We start from the raw sequence: 19,290 nt of genomic DNA, 5'->3' as shown, positions 1-19,290 counted from the left end.
TGTACTATTTTTTGTGTTGTTTAAAGGTTTCATTAGAATATCAGGCAGTTTGGCATATTTAGTGCAGTATTTTGGGGAAGATTACAGCAGGCTGTGGCTTACATGGTCAATGTTTGGATGTACATCAAGGGCAGCAGACATCAGTTTATATTTAAGGTCATGATTAGATTCACTCACTGAATTCAAATTTTTTGCTTTGCAGCGTCAAATTGTGGAAAATCAGCCGAATAGCTCATGAAACATCTGCGTATATCTTGTTTAATTCAGTGGGATTATTCACAGCGTGCACACTAAGAAACTCACAAAACAAGTTGTTATGTGACTTATTTCTAAGCAGTTTTTTCCCCTATGCTGCACCTCTACACCTGATCCTCGGGTTCCCTCACCTGCTTCGATCCCTGCTTTTAGGAGAACTTTTCCTTGTCTGTATAATTCAGACCTCCTCTCTTGTCTCATCCACCAGGATGGTAACGGATGTATTGATGAGCAGGAGCTCGATGCTCTGCTGAAGGACCTCTGTGACAAGAACAAAATGGTAATGAATAGTCAGCCTATTGATTAATCAGTTCAGGTTACTTGTCTACTTGCTAAATATAGAGCAGAGATGAGATTGCTGTAGTGTAGAGTATGCTTATCCGCTGACTCGGTGTGCCCGTGTCATTTATGGCAGGACGTGGACTCAACCGGACTGGAGGATTACAAGAAGAGCATCATGGCTCTATCAGATGGAGGGAAACTGTACCGCACTGAGATGGAGATCGTCCTCTGCCGGGACTCCATGCTGTGACTCCTCTGCCTGGGACTCCTCCCCCCACTGCCTCCTCCTTCCTACCTCCTGATGTAACCTGCTGCATGTATGACCCCCAGCCTTGCTACACCACTTAGAGTGAAGACAAAAACGCTCCTGAAAGCACAGTGTACTGCAGCCCTGCTGTTTAGTCTTTGTACCATCAGAGTTTCTTCTTCTTCTTTTCTAAACATGCAGCTAGCAATGACTAAAGGAATATATTGAGTATTTATTCATTTGATGTCCCGTTTTTGATATGCGTTTCTATTTTTAAATTAATTTCTGTCGACATATGTTCCCCTCCTGTTGAATTCAAGTTGAATGCTTCTGTTGAATTTGTTTATTTATTTCAAACTCATTCACCATTTATTATTATGAGCTTGTTTTATTTGATGAGGCTTGTACTGTTTACTAAAGATATTACCGAAAGAATGAATAAATATAACATGACAGCTCTTGTCCCAGTTATTCACTCGCATCAAAAGAAGTCCCACCAGTGCATAAATACTGTTTTGTTACACATCAGCTAGCAGGGGGCTTGTTTCCACTGTGCCACAGCTGCCGCAGTAAGACGTTGATGTAGTCTGTTCTCACTCCTAGTGTCTCGTGGCGAGTACAACTGCAGGACAGATGCCCAGAGCAAGAGTGTTTTCTCCAGAGCATTCCACCTTCACTTTCTAATCTCCTGGTACCAGAAAGTGTGATGTAAAAAGAGCTTGTGCTACTCCATTTTTTATAGAGGAGAGCCTCAGAGGCACCAGTCTTTGAGATGAAGTCAGCAGAGGAAGACGAGCCAGAATACGAACAACAAAACAGCAGTAGGATGATTGCCTCGCTCTTTCTGAAACAGATAAGATAAGATAAGATAAGATAACCTTTATTAGTCCCACACGTGGGAAATTTGTTTTGTCACAGCAGGAAGTGGACAGTGCAAAAGTTATGAGGCAAAAATTAGAATACAATAAGAATAAATACAGTACACAACTGTACAGAATAGAATAAAATAAAATACTATATACAGTAGAATAAAATAAAATAAATATACAATAAGATAAAAATAGAATACAAATACAAATACTATATACAACTGAGTAAAAATACAACGATGACAGAAAGGATTATAGCAAAAACCTGGTATAATGCAGCAAAATATAAGAAATGATTGGTGATGTTAGTTAACTGGAACATAGTCTCCACCACAAAAGTGATCTTCCAGATATTTTCTATAGATTATGTGTGGAATAGTTCACCAAAACTGGAATAACATGAGGAAGAAGGCTCCAAAAGATGTGATTACACATCACTGGTATTTACATACTGGCAATTTTCAGTTGCTTTCTATATGAGAAGAGGGTCAACACCCCCCCGTACTTCAGCGCAATGGAACAGTCTACCTTTCATCAATTAATCATCAACTCTTTCATCTTTAATTAAACTCACTATCTTTAAAGCACACCCCTCCATGTACACCATCGCTGCCACTGCACACACTCTCAAAAAGTGCAGCAAATCTTAACTGTCACATACATGTGGGCATGCACACACACATATAACTTCCACAGCAGAGCACAGAGTGAAAAACTGGGCTGCAGATCGAGCTGTTAACTGCTGACAACAAGGAAACGAGAGTTATATCCGCTCTGATTCCCTCACACTCATCAGTCCCACTCGGCGAGAGGAATGAGACAAGCAGATGAGAGCCGTGAGAGTGTTTATATTATACACACACGCACACACACTCACACAGGTTTTGAGTTTAAAAGCATTTGCTATGGAGCTTTTTTAAAATCTCATATATACTTATCTTTATGTTATGAGCAAATTATGTTAATATTAGAGGCTGCTGTAAAATATTTTCCTGTAGTTCTGTCTGTGCAGGACCCATACAGCCTGGCATTTCGTTTTTACGTGACTTATTCCATCTTTATCCTCTTTATCTCCTGTTTTACATCATACATTGCATTCTTTAACCTCCAGAGTCAAGCTTTTGGTTTGGGATGCATTTTTAATTCCCCTGAGTTATTTGGGATTAGTTGGACTAACCATTGTTTTTGAAGAGAATATTGTTTTTTCTTTATTTTTTAAGCAATGCGCTCATATGGGTCATTGGCTGTTTCTACAGTACAACACAATTGTTTAACAAGTTCAAGAACAACTTTATTGAGTAAAATGAAGCATAAGGTGCAACGAAACCAAAATGTAACATCCCAGTATGGGGACACAGGGTTTCAGGAGGACTCGCAGATACTTTACAAATTTTTTTTTTTCAAGTTGATTCGAGCATCTACCTCCTGGATCAGGTGTTTCAGGCCCAACCGGGAGGAGACCCTGGGCTAGACTGGGACACACTAAAGAGATTATGTCTCTCAGATGGTTTTGGAACTCCTCACTGTCTTCCTAGAAGAGCTGCGAGTCACTGGGGAGACAGAGGTCCCTGCTTAGACTGCTGCACCCACCACTCTGACTCAGCTTAGAGACACAAAGCTGATGTGTGGCAATTTTTGTTTTACGTCTTTCCACTGGTGCAGCAGGACTTGTTGACATGTATATTAGTTTGATTTTTGCAGACTTTATGCTGCCTGTAAAAATCTGTACAAACATTTTTTCCTTCTTATTGTCTGTCTCTTGTCCTCTACCTAAACCACACCAAGGACCGAAACGCACACTGAAGTGAAACACGAATATTTTTATTTGAGTACCCTGTTTTAAATCTACACAGCTGAAGTCACAGTACTATTACAGGGCAATTAAAAAGCAATAATGATGAATGCACTCATAGGTAGAACATATAATGTTCTTTGCAGCTGGATGGCCACAAGGTGCATAATAACGGCCATCCAAGCTTTTTTACACATTAAAATTCAAGGAAGTATTGTTAAGGGCTCTGCACTCCCTCACAGGTGTTTCATTTATTCTGCTTTATGAGACGTCAGATAAACAATGAGTGGAAAAAGCTGGGAACCAAGTCTTGATCCCAGTAAGAGTAATAAAACTATTATCCACTTTAGTTTCAGGGTCCTGTTTGTGCATCTGGGCTCACAGTGTTATGACTTACTGGGGCTCTGTAATAGAACAAAGCCATCATTTTTCCTGCATGTTTATTCCCAAATAAAATAAACCGCCTCCAAATGATTGCTATGAAAAAAAGACCAGTATGGAGCAAAGTAGTTGTTTATGTATGCACGGCCTCGCATACTCATATATTCCTCCGATCACCGAGAAAGATAATAAACCTTACAGGTCTTAGATTTAAAAAACAAAACAAAAAACAGCAGACTGCACCAAACAAGCTCTATCTTGTTAGGAACCCTGCGCATCACCAACATGATTGCAAGAAGAATAAAACAATTGTGTACTGATATCTTCCTATTATGAAACTTTGTTTTCACCACTGGAAAGAGGATTTTTTTTGCCATCTATAAATCAGAATTTCAGGTTATTATCTCAAATTTTTGACTTATTACCTCAAACTTCTGAGAAAATAACTATAACCTGAATATAATAACACAATTTTTTGACTTATAGACTGAAAAATGTGTTTTCAGTGGCAGAAACGAGCTTCACTTGTTTTGTTCCTGTATATTTCTGTCAGTATTTCTATTGTCAGATTAAATTTGTTGTCAGAACTCTTTGCGTTAGTTTTTTCCAAATAATAAAAATAAATAGACACTATTTAAGACACTATTTTACATTGTGCCGATTACTAAATGTGATAAATGCACTAAATGTAATGTTTGTTGGTTCTCTGCACTGCTTTGTGTCCTTTTATAATCACAGAGCTCTGCTTCCTCATGTCTGTCCCTCTCCATCTATGAGCTCAGAACCTCACAGGGAATAAAGAGAAGTAAATAATGAGGGGTTTTTATAAGCCATGGCAACAGAAACATATCACATGTATCCTAGGTAATATTTTCCTAAAGGGCCTCTTCAAAAATCTCAGGTAAGCAGTGAAACATCACTCAGCATTACAGTGAATAACAGGCCTCTCTCACCACTCCTTCCTCTATTCTTTTGCTGGTGCTTTTCCATTTTAATGCTTCTTTTCACTCTGATCTGTTTACATCACAGTTCTTCAGCCTCCTTCTTCTCCTCATCACTTAAACTTCTTTCAGCTCAGTGGTTTTAGCAAAAATGTAGGATGACTTCAATTCTGCTTTGGGGTACGATTTAGTAGCTTTAACATTTTATATTACTATTTATTACATATTTATATTACTTGAATCATACTCAGACAAACATATGGTGCAGTCACTAATGATGAACCTTCAGCTACAATCTATTCCAAGTCAAACCCTTGCATGTTACTTGTGACTAAACAAAAAAGAAAAAGCTCAAATCTGCATTGTGCTCTTCCTCATGTCTGTCCCTCTCTCTGATGTGGGTTTGCTGGAAATATCCATATCTCCTTTGCACACTGGCAGTCCCACATAAGCCAAGTATACGTCCTGTTCTGTCACTGTGTTGGTGTGCCAGTGAAAGCTGCTGTTTTCTGTCAAGTTACAGAAGAACGTTTTATGGACTTCCAGGCTCTGCTGTGTGATGCTCTTCCAGATTGCTCTTTCCTTCCACACAGACTGAGTGAAAGTGGGGTCGTTGTTCTTGCAAACTTGTTTGCTTCTGGAAGAAAATAAGCATGACTGACATCTTCATGTAGAGCAGCACTGACTGCAGAAGCCCCTTAACATGAAACCACAGCTCATTCGTGCACCCTGAATGATTAGAGGGCCACAAAGAATAAGGGAGTTTAACAGAAAAGGAGTTGGGCGACTGGATGTTAATATGGAAGCAAAGATTATTGCAATGTGTTTGTAAAGGTTGGATCCCAATGTAAACTTTCAGTCTTCCTGTCATTTGTTATGTTAGTGGAGCTGTTTAGCTCCCAGGTCACATTTGTGGGGTGCTGGCAGTTCTGGGTGGCTGTTTCGGGCTTTTCTGTGTGCAGTTTACACACAGCCATGCTCCTGCTTTCTCTGGATGCTGACTTACTCCCACAGACCAAATGCATGCATGTTAGCTTAATTGATGATTATCTATTTGCTATGAGTGTGGATACAAATATAAATGGTTGTGGACCGGCAATTTGTACTCTGCCTCTTCCCCTGGATAAAAGGTTGGATACATAGCTAATTTGGATTGTTGGCTGGTACACATATAGTGACATTTGACATATGTAGGTCTCCATCTAGTGGGAAGAACCTGTACACGGACACAGGAAATGGCAATTCTTTATTTTACTTCCTTGAAAGAAACAGCACAATCTTCTGCAGTGTGTCAGGTACAATCATGTGCTTGATTTTTTTATGTTAAACACTGAAGTGTGAATGAACTCCATCTTCTAATATTTTTCACAGCGATCATCAAAATTACTATGGTAAGGATGTATAAAGCTTAAAAAGAGACAGTTTTAAGCCATATTATGAGACACCTTCTGACTTTACAGTCATCAGAACTGAAGAAGCTTCTCGGATGAGAGATGAAACGTCCTCAAGCATTTTAAAGAAGTCCAGACGCTTTACTTTCCAAGCTCCTTAGACTACGATGACCTGGATGACTGAGAACCTTCACAGACAGACACTGCCTATTGTGTTATATTGCCCTCAAGTGGAAAATCAAGTAATTGCAGAATGCTGTTAATATGTAGCGGCATCGTTCCTGCAATCATCTTATTTACATCTTATTTCTTATTTATATTAAGTAAAATGCCTGATTAGCAGGCGGTGGCTACAGATCATTAATCTGTCCTTATCCTTCCTTATCATGTCAACTTTTTTCTAGTGTTGAGTCATTTCTGGTAGCATGGGCTCCTGCTGCCCATTCAGCTTGTAAAGGTAGTCCAGCTCCTCCAGGATGACATCTAAACATGCTGTTGCAAGAAGGTTAGCTCTGTCTCCCAGCAGAGACAGCACCATGACCCGAATTTGCTCCTTTGTATGAGGAGGACGAGGAAGATGACTGCCAGAGCCCTACAAAATGACCTCCAGGAAGCTTTAACTGACTTATACTGTGATGACTCAGTGTTCCCTTAATTATTATTTTTTGAAGTTTGTATTTATTTGTGCATATCCATTATGGTCTGTGAATCATTAAATCCAGAATCAGAATACTTTATTAATCCCTAAGGAAATTATGTAGTTGCAGTTGCTCCAAGACAATAAGAACAGTAACAGACTGAACTTGATTAAAAAATATAATATATTACAAAGTTACAAAGTATAAGAAATAGCTATAAAATATACAAATTGCTCATTTATAAATATCCAGAATATTACAGAGATTACATATATATGACTGACATTTTACTCTAATTTAAATTTTCTCTCATTTAACACAAGATGTGAAAAAAAATAAAAAAAATAAAAAAAATTTCAATTACTTTTTCTACAAGTAAACAATGCCAAAAATTAGCATTCATGGCAAAAAAAAAAAAAAGAAAAAGGAAGAAAAAAAAGAAATTAAGTTATCAGGGAACTAGGAATCATTTTAGACTCACGTCTAAGATTTGAAAGACGTGAATAATGTGTGCAGAAAAGTCCTGCTATAACCTAAAACTACCAATCACATGACTGTAAGGTCAGGTAATAAAAGTTATTTAAAAATGAACAAATACATTGTTTTTTTTTTCTTTTCATTTTTTAGGAAAACAAAGTATGTTTAGCTTTAAAAGCCAACCTAAGGATTATTTTAAAATACATACAATGCCATGCTTCCTCAGTACTCAGAGATATTTTAGAGTCCAGACATCAGCACTGCATTACAAACAGCACAAAGGCTTCAATAAACAGTAACTGTCACATCACAATGCACAAAATCTCGTCTCACCATCATTAAAAGAGCAAAGGTTGTGATATAAAAATGCAAACCAGTTTCAGTGTTTTCAACAAAAGCAATAAACTGTGGCTGAAATAAAAGCACACCCGCACTATAACTCTGTATTCAACTTGAGCTTTATTTTTATATCTGTTTCATATTTTTATATATGGCTCCCTTTGTCTCACCTCAGGACAGGTGTTGTAAATTAGATGCAGTGCATATGGTGCTTGTGCATAACTGTGTGTTTTAATGCAGTGTTATTGTGCCCGTGTCAAATAAATCAATTCCCCTGAAAATTTAGTGACTAAAAAGACGTAAAGCTCCTCTATTTGAGTCAGATGGCTTTTATCCAGGAGACGTTATGTAATTTAAAATAAGATTGCACTGCTCTTGTGTGGATTTATGTATGTATAGTGTCCCCCTCCCTTCTTCACTGCCCTCTCCATGCCACACTACTCTAGGGATTAAGAGTCAGATTATAATATCAAATCTTTTTTTTAATTTTTTTTTTATTTTCACTTGCTACACATGGGACAGACATGACTGGGGAAAAGAAAAGGGAGAAAGAAAGAGAGGTAGGGAAAGAAAAGCAGCGGGGAAGAGGAGCGGTGATAAAGGGCAAAAACCAAAAACCAACAAAACAAACAGACAAAAAATACATATATCAATCACCTGGATCACCTGTTGAGAAAGAAAAAAGAGAAAACAAGCAAAAAAAAAAGAGAGAGCAATATAATAAACAACATCATTGCGATAATCTATGTGAATATAACAGTAAATACTAAATATTGAATATTATTGTGCAGCATGTAGGATCGACAACTGTAACCCACATAATTTCCTTAGGGATTAATAAAGTATTCTGATTCTGATTGTTTCAGGATGACCTGCCATTATCCAATGACACATCTGCATACCTGTATCTTTTGCTCGTTTCTCCTCCTCTTCTTTTCTATTTTTTCTAAAGTGAGGACCTGATGGCTTTGAACTTTTCTTGTCCATCTTCCATTGGTTTTAATTTTGCACTCCAGTATGAACACCCACCCCCCCAACTCGAAGGTCACCACAACATAATCTATCACACCTACACCTTAGTTCACAGATTCACTTTGTCTAGGGTGCATTTCTGAGATTTCACACAACCCAGGATTCAAATCATGAATACATAATGGGCTTGGATTTACATTATAAATAAAATGTGCTCTATTTGGAAGCAGCAGGGCCCCCCTCCACTTTCGACGGGTTGTGTGTGAGACTTTAAACCATCAAACTGTAAATTTTAAATTGTTATTGATCCCTTTACCACTAGTCCTAAAGTGTGTGTGAGACTTTAAACCATCAAATATAAATTTTAAATTGTTATTGATCCAATTACCCATAGTCCTATAGTTTATATTTATTTTCTTACTCTTCTTATATGTATTGTTTGTTTACTTGCACTGCTGTAACTGGAGCCTTGTTGCCTCGTCTCTCTATATACTGGACTAGGGCTGCTCAATTAATCGAATTTTAATCACGATTACGATCTGGGCTTTCAACGATCATTAAAAATGACTGAGCCGATTATTGGCCCCTCCCTCATTTATCCGCGACACCTTAAAGGCCGGTCCGTGAAAATATTGTCGGACATAAACCGGTCCGTGGCGCAAAAAAGGGTGGAGACCGCTGATTAAGAGGACCCGAGGGAAGCTCGGAAAGCTAAGCAGAAGTTATTTGGAGAGGAGAGTGACTGCCATTGGTTGAAAAGAGAGGTAAAAAAAACTTCAGTGGTGTTGCACACTATTTTATATTATTTTTTAAAGTCATTATTCAATACGTTGTCATCGTTAACCCTTTAAAGCCGGTCAGAGCAGCCCGCTCCGTTTTGTGTAACAATTTTTAAATCCCTGTAGAACCTGAACCGTGTAAGCTAGCGCAATAATTTGTTTTGCATATGAAACCGGAGGAGTTGTACTTACATCTTATGCCATCAGCTTGTCCTCGGTCACGGTTTCCTTCCACATAAAGCTTTGCAAAAATTGCATAAAAAGCGCTTGCAGGAACAAAAACATAATATTCCAGAAACAAGCTTTGCCGATCCGATCAGCTGTTCATAACACTTCCCACAGTGAAACAGAGTCAGCAGTGTTGCCAACTCCTCAGTAAGGAAAATCGCTATTGGTTGTCCTAAAAGTCGCTAGAAGTCGCTAAATGACGTCATCGCCAAATTTGCATAATTGGTCATGCTAATCTAATTGTAACCTATGTTGCTGGAGAGAGAAATAACATTGTGGAAGAGACATAAAGTGAGTAAAAAACGTCCTAAATGCATTTAGAATTTATTTAGAACTACAAATTAAATTTCTTTTAGCAATTATTGTTTTTTTAATGTCACAATTCCAACCCTGCTCCTTTACCCGGGCTTGGACCGGCAAAAGTGACCCGAAATAGGCACTCTGGTGGAGTTACTTTGTGTGTGTGTTTATAAGTAGTTTTAAACCTTGTGATCCACAAAACAGCATAAGAGTAAAAGAGTAAAAGAAGAACTGACTGCGTTACAGCACCCGCTGCTTGTTGAGAGTAAAAGCAATAAGGGCTTTCACGTCTTTATTTTTAGCAGGTCTGAAAACTTGCTAAATATAGCGACAAAGTTGGCAACACTGGAAGTCGCGAACTATCGCATGTGCGCCATTTCCTGCCCGAAACCGGAAGTGACGTCATTTTCGCGGAAATGTAGTTTTTTACTTGTAGGCCTTAATTGCCTATACTGGTGTTTTTATAAGTCATGTTTGACTCTATACTTTTCTGAATAGTTTCTGTGATGCTTAGAACTCGAATTGCACTGCTGGAAATAGTTTCTTTTGATGCACATGCTGTTTTCTTTGCAAATTTGCATCATAGGATTGTTTTTTCGTTTTTCCTGCAGTATATAAAAATTGGTGTATCTCCAAAATAAAACTATAAAGACACTCAAAATAAATTTCCTGTGGTGAGAAACTATTTTTTGCAACTTTTTTTGTATTTCAAGTTTTGAGGGATAAACCTCTTAAATTTCTCCAAGTAGAAATATATGTAAAAAAAAACAAAAACGATTTTCAATTTTTTTGTAGTTTATTGTACTTTTTTGCAATTAATGTAATTACTATGGACTTAATGCATACATATTATTACAATATGGGCTATAACAGTTGTATTGATGTATAGCAACTTGAAATGCTCCCACAAATGGCACTACAACATGTAAAAAAAATATATATATATAAGCTCTGGCGGACTTGGTTCTATAGTAGGTCGTAAGGGTTAAATAAATATCGTCAAATAATCGAGATCTCAATTTCAGTGAAAATAATCGTGATTATCATTTTTGCCATAATCGAGCAGCCCTATACTGGACTGTATGTAGCGGAGATGACAATAAAGTTTACTTTGACTTCAGCAGCAAGCAGGCGCACCGAGGGCTCTCGCGCTCACTTTTCGCATACAGAATTTCGAAAAAACATCGGTGCAAATTATAAGTCTGTATTATAATGTCTGGTGTTTTCGTGTTTGTTGTTTTGTTTTTCTTTTCTTTTATTTTGCGAGCTTCAGCCAGCCAGAGAATCCCCCGCCGCCCCGCCCCGCCCTCTCCTCCCTGTGCCTCAAGCAGCAGGCGCACCTCGCAAACGAGGGCGCCCTTACTCCCGGCGATAGATGTCGGGGCAGCACGAGTACGAGCAATTTTTTTTTTTTTTTCATTTTTTTCATTTTTTTTTGCCGATGTCTGTGATGCCGCCCCCCGCCACGATGCCGCCCCGGGTAACCGCCCGTATCAAAAACCGCTACTGAGTTTTACTACCTGGTTTCTGTGTGTATGTATAACAAATTACTCACGCTTCTTCTCCTTCTTCTCCGCTATAAATACAGACGAAACGCTTCACGAATTTGCGTGTCATCCTTGCGCAGGGGCCATGCTAATCTTCTCTGTATCGTATCCAATTTAGCGTACGCGCTTGCCGAAGCAAGACGAAACGACACCGTACGATCACTGGCGACTGCTCTGACGTCAGCGCGTATTCAGATCGTAGGAGCGTGGTCTCGCCTGTCCTTCACATCCTTCTAGGCTCGCCTCCCAAACGCAGCAACGATGGCTCTGCTCAAGTCCAGCAAGATGGTCTACTGCCTGGGGAACATCTCCCCGTCCCTGGGAGTCCTGTCCACCCGCAACAGGTAAAAGGCAGTAACGTGGACGATCGGTTCGTTAAGCACCACCTACGTGGTCGCATGAACTGTCACGTTTTGCAGCTAGCTCAATGAACAAACGTTATTTGAAGGTTGACGTTACCTTGTGTTTTATGGTGGAGGTTGGTTGCTCTGCGGTTAGTGTAGCCCCAATAGCTGGTCAGCTAACCTCAGACTGAGGTCAAAGGATTTTTACACGGCCTGCTGTTGTCCGGGGTTTAGCATCTGCTCCCAGGTAGCAGCTAATATGTAGGTTAGCGATGTCCTCTTGTGACTTGATGGCCTGAAAGGTCAACAGCCATTGTTTAAGACAAACTTTCTCTTTGCTTACTTCTAACCTGACCTCAAAACAGTAACTTTGAGTTACCACAACTTTGAGTTGCTGTTAATGAGGTTAACGGTACTGATGAAAGTCACGCTGGTGTGTTAGCACCGGAGCATGGTGGAGACTGAAGCCCAGTCGGATTTGTTACGTTATCAAGAGCAGCTTAAGTTTACAGTATTAAACAGTTAACTTAATTGTTAATAAACGGTTTCGCCTTTTGCTCCTGAAAACATCTTGAGTGACTTAAACAATCGCGATAATTTCAGTTGCACAGTTTGAGCTAAGCGACTTGTCGTAGTTTGTAAAGTCGTGCGAGCTGATTGGCTGTCGCTTCCCACCTTTGAGCGCCGATTGGCTAATTTCCAGGTGGAAATTGAGACACTGGTGTGTCCTTTCAGGGTGTGCTTGGAGGACAAACTTGTCCACAGTTACTCGTTTGTGCGATTAAAATATTTAACTTCAAGCTTTCGTAAATGCTGAGATTTGTGAACGTGGGGAAACTGTATTTAGCTTACCCCTTCACTGCAGTAACTCTAGGTTTCGTTTTTCTAGCTTCTGCTGTCGTGATTCGGTGTCTTATGTTCAAGCACGCAGCCAGCCGTTATTGTGTAATTTTAGACGGTAATGTCAGAAACTGATAGGGGTGAACAACAATATTGCCCTTTACGGTGCCACAAAGGCCTCTGCTCTACTGATCTCTGATAACTTCTCAGTAAATATTTAAATAAACGCTGAAGTTTGTCTGTTCAAAGGTTCTGCTTGCATGCACACTGCAAGTGTGATGAGACAAATGAACGCAAATAACACTTTAGTTACTACGTTCCTGCTGTTAATGTCAACAGTAGTATGTTACACACAGTAAAACTAATACTGTTTATATAGATGGTAATTAGGTGAAAAAAGTTTGTGCCAAATGATAGAAATAATATTTTAATGTCACTTTGGAGACACTTGCCCTTTGCAAAGTGTCCTGTCCTAAATTTAGACTCAAGTTTAGAAAGTAGAAGAAACCTGATACAATAACATGTCTGTGAGGGCAAGAGTGCAGCAAAAGTAAAATCATGCCACGTTAAAAAAAAAAACGTGATAGTGGGTGTGGGCTTCCTAAATCTATGTACAAACGGAGATGTATTGTATTAATATCAGTTGACGATGTGAAAGCAGAAAAACGGCCAGTGAACTGATTGACTTTTTTCTCCTTTTTTTTTTTTTTTAAATTACTAATAAGTACTGTTAATAAGAAATTCAAGGACTGTTTAGTTTCTTTACCTTAATCAGCCACTTAAACAAATATTTTAATTAGCATCAAGTATTTTGAAACAGATCGATAAGCTTAAAAAGAAAAGAATGATATTCAACAAGATGATGCTGAAAGCTGGAAGAGCAAATAAAGGAAAGAACGGTAATACTCATTCAGTGGAATATAATACTCCACTGAGTGTTTGTTGTCGTGGGAACTGGGTAATTATGACATTTTTGACCCCGATTAACTGTCACACTTGTTGTTGGACTCTGGACTTCCTGATGGGATTATGTTTCATGATGCTTGTACCAGCCAAGCATGTGTCATTCATGCGTCTTTAAGTCAGTGTGTTATCTCCAGGTCACATGAGGAGCTAAGCTGGCATTAGGCTCTGCAGCATGTTTCTTTTTTTCTTTTATTGGCCTTTTCTGGAAAGCCATCTACAATATTAACATAAATGTTGCCATTTGATGCATTGTATCAGTTTTAGCTTACTGCTAATTTGCATCTGCAGTCTGTTGGCAGGCTACATGCATTAAACTGTACAAGGTAGTGGTACCTTAAAAGCACTTTGCCCCTCTTCAAAGATGCATTAGTGTTTGTGACCACAATCTAAGTACTATTCTCATCTGCTTTGGTGCAGCTCCTGGTGGGGTGGAGTGCAGATGGGTCCCCCTGATCCCATCCTGGGGGTGACTGAAGCCTTCAAGAAGGACACAAACCCCAAGAAGATGAACTTGGGAGTGGGAGCCTACAGGGATGATCAAGGAAAGCCTTTTGTCCTCAGCTGTGTTCGCAAGGTAGATCCACCTGTGTGTGTGTGTGTGTGTGTGTGTGTGTGTGTGTGTGTGTGTGTGTGTGTGTGATACATACACACACCATTGCCAGCTGATGGAAAGGAGGATGTTTTATGCCTCATTTTCTTTGCCTTCTTCTAGGCAGAGGCTATCATTGCAGCTAAACAGCTGGATAAGGAGTACCTTCCCATTGGTGGTTTGGCTGAATTCAGTAAAGCCTGTGCTCAGCTGGCTCTTGGTCCCGAAAATGAGGTTTTGAAAAGTAGCAGAGTAAGTTCAACTTAAAGTTCAGTTGACGATGGACAAGTTTTTGTCTTTTAAAAGAAATCCATATCAGTACAGCAGTTTTCTTCTCCTGACAGAGCGTCACCGTCCAGACCATCTCAGGAACTGGATCTCTGCGTATTGGAGCCAACTTCTTGGTGAGGTCTTCTTGTATTGATCACCTGGCATTTAAAAACTGTTTTTAAAAATTAGGTTTCTTGGTATGCCTTAGCTCATTAGCTTTTCCTGTGTCACAGGCTCGATTCCACCCTGGGCCACATGATGTGTACCTGCCCAAACCCTCCTGGGGGAACCACACACCCATCTTCAGAGATGCTGGCATGCAGCTCAAAGCTTACCGCTACTATGAACCTTCCACCTGTGGCTTTGACTTCAAAGGAGCTCTGGATGACATCTCTGTAAGAAATGCGTAAAATACATGCGTCAAAAGAAAATGAAACATGTTTAGCATTTTTCCCAACAATTTGATTATTGTTGATGATTTTATCCTTTGAGTTGTCCAAATGATATCTGTGATTTTGAAGGATAAGTTCGAGAGTAGTGATCAGATTTAAGAAATTTTCCTTTTATTAGGAAAAGAACGCAGGACATGGGACTCTTCTTTTTTTTTACTTTTGTGGTGTGTAGTGCAAACGGTGTATTTATACTAAGAGCCATCCAAGAGGACTTTGGTCTTGCCCCACTTTCTGTTTACACACAGATATCAGGGAAGCTTCACTGGGCATAGTGTGAATTGTTGTTGCATCAGTGTATGAGGCTCTAATAAAGATTTGCTAAAATGTACATGTAATTCTCATCCCCTTATCTTAGTATTTCCCAACCACTGTGCTACAGCACATAGGTGTGGTGTGAGAAATGATCAGGTGTGCTGTGGAAGATTATCTGGTATTCCAAGCGATTGGCTTGAGTAACAAACAGAACAATTACATTCTCTTCCACTAGAGGGCAGTTCAACTACCTGCTCTAATTAAATCAGTTGCCAACTGCCAATAAAACAGGAGAAATTGCATAATAGTCATGCGAGTGAGACAATGCAGCGCGTAATAGCAATAGATAAGTATTTGAAAAGAAAATGTAGTTAATCTGACCTGGGTCCTGGAGTAAATTCCAACCCAGATGAAGGCCCTAGCATGAATAGTGGTCAGAAGAAGACAAAGCTATACTGGGGACAAACTGAGCCAATTCCGCTATACCTGGTGCACACAGAAAAATTATTAATATGCTTTTTGTGACATTTTCGTTTGTGACTTTCCTAATGTGAAATATGTGCCATGGCTCCAAAAGGTTGGAAAACGCTGCTTTATCTCGTGGTGAGGAACCACTTCATGTTAGTCATATCTAGTGCATGAGCAGTGTACGAGTACTGCTGCTGTGAGAACACGGTCAGGTCTGTAGTGTGTGGGTTTTTGTAGGCTGACTAACTGAAACCCTCGTTTATGTTGCAGAAAATCCCAGAGCAGAGCATCATCCTGCTGCATGCATGTGCCCACAACCCCACTGGTGTGGATCCAAGGCCCGAGCAGTGGAAGGAGATTGCTGACATTGTGAAGGTGAGAGGTTATCAGAGGTTCTGAAAATGCTAATGATGAAATGGTTGCTTTGCTTTTATCTCATGAGGTCTCTGACAGTTAAGACAGCAAAATTGATGAGCTCTGGATAATTAACTGCTGTCTGTCTTTGTTCATCCACCACCACTCTTATAGAAAAGGAACCTACTCGTGTTCTTCGACATGGCCTACCAGGGCTTTGCAAGTGGAGACATTGATCGCGACGCCTGGGCTGTCCGCCACTTCATTGAAAACGGTCACAACATTGTGCTGTCGCAATCCTTTGCCAAGAACATGGGACTCTATGGTCAGTCAGATTCAGTGCAGGCTCCTAAATGGGTGTTTTCTGTTCTGAAATGAAACATTTGAGCAGATCTATCTTGATCCCTTAACAAGACCCACTGAGAAAATGCTGATACTAAAATATATTTATTTGGGTACAGCGGTAGTTTGAGTTTTGAATGTTGTCACACTTGTATGGCAACACTTATTCTCACTGGCCACATATGGTTAGAATAGTCTCCTTCTACCTAGTCTTTTATTTCTGTTTAGTGGTGTCTTGCAAACAGTCTGTAGGTGCATTACTGACACCTTCTGACACTGGGGCCACATTAAAACCTACACGAGTCTGGGAAAATATGAGTAACACAAGAATCGCAAGCTATTTAATTGTGTGTCTGTTATCCTTGCTTATTTATAACCTGTTCAATTTTCTTAAATTTGGTTGTTCAGTAGAGGTGGTGGTTTATCGTGAACCAAAATCTTGTATTAAACCCTGAGGTTGTTTTTTTGTTTGTTTTTTTTGTCATCAGTGTTTATATTTTTGACTTGCTGTGCATGTTGACAGGTGAACGTGTCGGAGGCTTCACTGTCGTGTGCAAAGATGCAGAGGAGGCAAAGAGGGTGGAGTCTCAACTCAAGATCCTCATCAGGCCCATCTACTCCAACCCACCAGTGAATGGTGCCAGAATTGCAGCAACTATTCTCAACACGCCAGAGCTGCACTCACTGTGGTACGACCTTTTAGACATGGACATATCCACAGACGACCCCACTAGGGTTTAAATACTGGGCTCCTTCCTTCTTTAAGCTTCATGCAGAGGTTTTGCTTCTCATCCAAGAGGCTTCTTCAGTTTTAAAACCAAATGAAGCCCAGTTGCTTTCTCTTCAAGCTCCTTAGGTTATCACAACACTGCACTTATGCTGCGTTCCTTTGGCCACAGAAATCAGAGCTGGGAGTGACACGACTACCTTAGTTGAGCATGTTCCAGGAGTAAAGTCAGGTTTTAGAGACAAAGCTCCAGCACCTTCAGGGATGGAGCCTGGTCAGTGCTCTATGCGCTGCTGCCAACTAGCAACTTAAACTCTGACACATTAAACTAATGTAGTCTGAATACTTTGGGAACGCTTCAAATCTTCAGCGTGCCCCAAAAAGGTTGACGCTCAGTTATGCATTTCTTTGTTTTTTGTGTCCAGGCTGGAGGAGGTCCATGGTATGGCTAACCGCATCATCAAGATGAGAGAGCAGCTGGTGGCCGGTTTGAAAAAGAATGGCTCCTCCCACAACTGGCAGCATGTCATCGACCAGATCGGGATGTTTTGCTTCACAGGACTCAAGCCAGAACAGGTAATGTAATGGCAGAGAAATTGATACGTTTTCATATTTAAACAAAGTGTAATGAATAATGTCATTCAGCAATAAACCTCACAGGTCATATCAGAGGAGAGTTTCTCTTAGGAAAGACTTGCCTTTTGGCAGGCCCACTCTTACAGTCATATCTGTTGTGTAAAGCTGCTTTCTGTACTGACTGAGGTTTCACCACCAGGGGGTAATGGTTTACTGCTGTTTAACTTTTTAGTCGTTACAAAGTTTAGTGGCGATTTGTATTTGCCTGGTTGCATTAAGAATGTGGTCTTAAACGCCTGCTGTCTCATTTAAAAACGTGCATTCTTCAGTCTTGTTTGTTTGACATTATGAGTCTTGATCCTGCAGATGAATGTTTATTTCAAAAAACAACAAACAATAAAACTGCCCTTTTCCTCTGCCTCATTTGTGCTGTTTTCTTTCCCTGCAGGTCGAGCGCTTGACAAAAGAGTTCTCAGTGTACATGACCAAGGATGGCAGAATTTCCATGGCAGGTGTGACCTCTGGAAACGTGGGCTACCTTGCAGACGCGATCCACGCAGTCACCAAGTAGAGTGGATCGTGCTGGGAGAGCAGCACAAATCAGAAGGAGCAGCACTAAAGAGGAGCTTCAAGCGTCATTTATTCTGTCTCCTTCATTCCACCTTTAGAAAACTTCCTTTCTTTTCTTTTTCTTTTTTTTTTCTAAGTTGTAGCCTTTTTGTTTCCTGACTGGCTTTCATCATGAGTTAAATTTGGAACGGTTGCTCTTGTTCCAGGCTCTGTTTTCCAGTTACACTTTCTTTCCTCTACATTTCACTAAAGGCTTCCCCTGCCAAATTGAGAGATTTCTTCCCATGACTGAATCATCTTTGCTTATTTATTATCAGAAATAAACTGTTGGCTGTACATTCGTGTCCTCCTACATGTATATTCTATCTGCTGTGGGCCCACACTCTAAAACGTTGAGGAAAAATTATCCAGGCGATGCTAGGCGGAGATGAGATCTCTCGTTCTTTGTGAAAGCTTGTAGTTGATCTGAGGGTTTCCTTTTAATTGTGGAGTTGTAGCACTTTAACCTGTGAGGCACTGTTTGAGTCTCAAGACATCACTGGCACTTCACTGGGCTTTACTGTACTAATGGGCATCTGCCAATCATGTAATCTCTTTACTGCCCTAACAATGATTCAGCAGTTTACTCTTTATCTGTTCTGTTTCAGTAGAATTTGAATCTGTTTGATTTCTGTTTTGGTGATTACAGGGCAGCGGTCTCTCTCTGCTGGTCCTCTTGTAAGCCCAGATACAAACAAGCACATGGTTTAGCGTTGAGAATGGAGACAATAAATCTGTCAATCCCACTGCAAGGAATTTTTATTACACAAAATTACTCTCCAAATGAAAAGTCTGTACTCCATGGTAAAGTTGTGTGGGGTACTTTCTTCGGGGGAACACCACATCTCATGATGCGCGCACGCTGTTCATTCAGATGAACATCATGTTTTTAGTGTGTGAATCTGGACTGTGAGACACAGATGGCAATACAAAATGTGGGGTTTGCCCGAGTCTGCTCTTACTTCTGGTACTCTGCCTCCATGTTTTTGCATTCTCTCTTATGGATCGTTGGTCTTGTCATCATTGAACAAATAAATCATTAAAGAGTAAAGATGTGAAACCA

General features: G+C 40.0%; 2 protein-coding genes, 1 long non-coding RNA gene and 1 other non-coding gene across 5 annotated transcripts in view; 2 read left to right on the top strand and 2 right to left on the bottom strand.

Annotated features, from left to right (window-relative positions):
- The window catches only part of LOC146718615 (calretinin-like), a 20,107-nt gene extending 18,868 nt beyond the window's left edge, over positions 1 to 1,239 (top strand). The window contains exons 10-11 of the mRNA XM_085452937.1: positions 464 to 535; positions 671 to 1,239. Coding sequence (XP_085309063.1) covers positions 464 to 535; positions 671 to 787 — 189 coding nt within the window. The 3' untranslated portion in view covers positions 788 to 1,239. The remainder of the gene's footprint in view (positions 1 to 463; positions 536 to 670) is intronic.
- The window catches only part of LOC146718613 (uncharacterized), a 13,425-nt gene extending 457 nt beyond the window's left edge, over positions 1 to 12,968 (bottom strand). Inside the window, exons 1-2 of one of the 2 annotated variants that reach the window (XR_014919921.1) lie at positions 11,898 to 12,968; positions 387 to 1,628 (exon numbers count right to left, since the gene is read on the bottom strand). This is a non-coding gene — a long non-coding RNA (uncharacterized LOC146718613). Of the gene's footprint in view, positions 1 to 386; positions 1,629 to 11,446; positions 11,564 to 11,897 lie in introns of those variants that run through there. The other variant, XR_014919922.1, reaches the window with a different exon arrangement.
- Positions 11,474 to 11,580, bottom strand: LOC146718614 (U6 spliceosomal RNA). The gene has a single exon (XR_014921756.1). It is a non-coding gene; the product is annotated as a U6 spliceosomal RNA (small nuclear RNA).
- Positions 11,621 to 19,290, top strand: got2b (glutamic-oxaloacetic transaminase 2b, mitochondrial). Its single transcript, XM_085452936.1, has 10 exons — positions 11,621 to 11,782; positions 14,006 to 14,162; positions 14,301 to 14,429; positions 14,522 to 14,581; positions 14,681 to 14,842; positions 15,890 to 15,994; positions 16,148 to 16,298; positions 16,839 to 17,004; positions 17,468 to 17,618; positions 18,067 to 19,290. The coding sequence occupies exons 1-10, from the start codon at positions 11,700 to 11,702 to the stop codon at positions 18,187 to 18,189; spliced, it is 1,287 nt and encodes a 428-aa protein (XP_085309062.1). The 5' UTR covers positions 11,621 to 11,699; the 3' UTR covers positions 18,190 to 19,290.

The sequence above is a fragment of the Copadichromis virginalis genome, linkage group LG1 (assembly GCF_057382275.1).
Source record: "Copadichromis virginalis isolate Kocher_CV1m ecotype Utaka linkage group LG1, C_Virginalis_male_GT1.1, whole genome shotgun sequence".
In the NCBI taxonomy this organism is placed as follows: domain Eukaryota; kingdom Metazoa; phylum Chordata; class Actinopteri; order Cichliformes; family Cichlidae; genus Copadichromis; species Copadichromis virginalis.
The sequence above is the reverse complement of the archived record's forward strand: the minus strand, read 5'-3'. Positions and strand labels throughout refer to the sequence as shown.

Excerpts from the sequence above, each read along its gene's own strand:
- got2b (XM_085452936.1), top strand. The coding sequence starts at position 11,700 with ATGGCTCTGCTCAAGTCCAGCAAGATGGTCTACTGCCTGGGGAACATC. Across the intron at positions 14,163-14,300 it reads TCCTCAGCTGTGTTCGCAAG|GCAGAGGCTATCATTGCAGC; the intron begins GTAGATCCACCT and ends GCCTTCTTCTAG. Across the intron at positions 17,005-17,467 it reads CCAGAGCTGCACTCACTGTG|GCTGGAGGAGGTCCATGGTA; the intron begins GTACGACCTTTT and ends TTTTGTGTCCAG.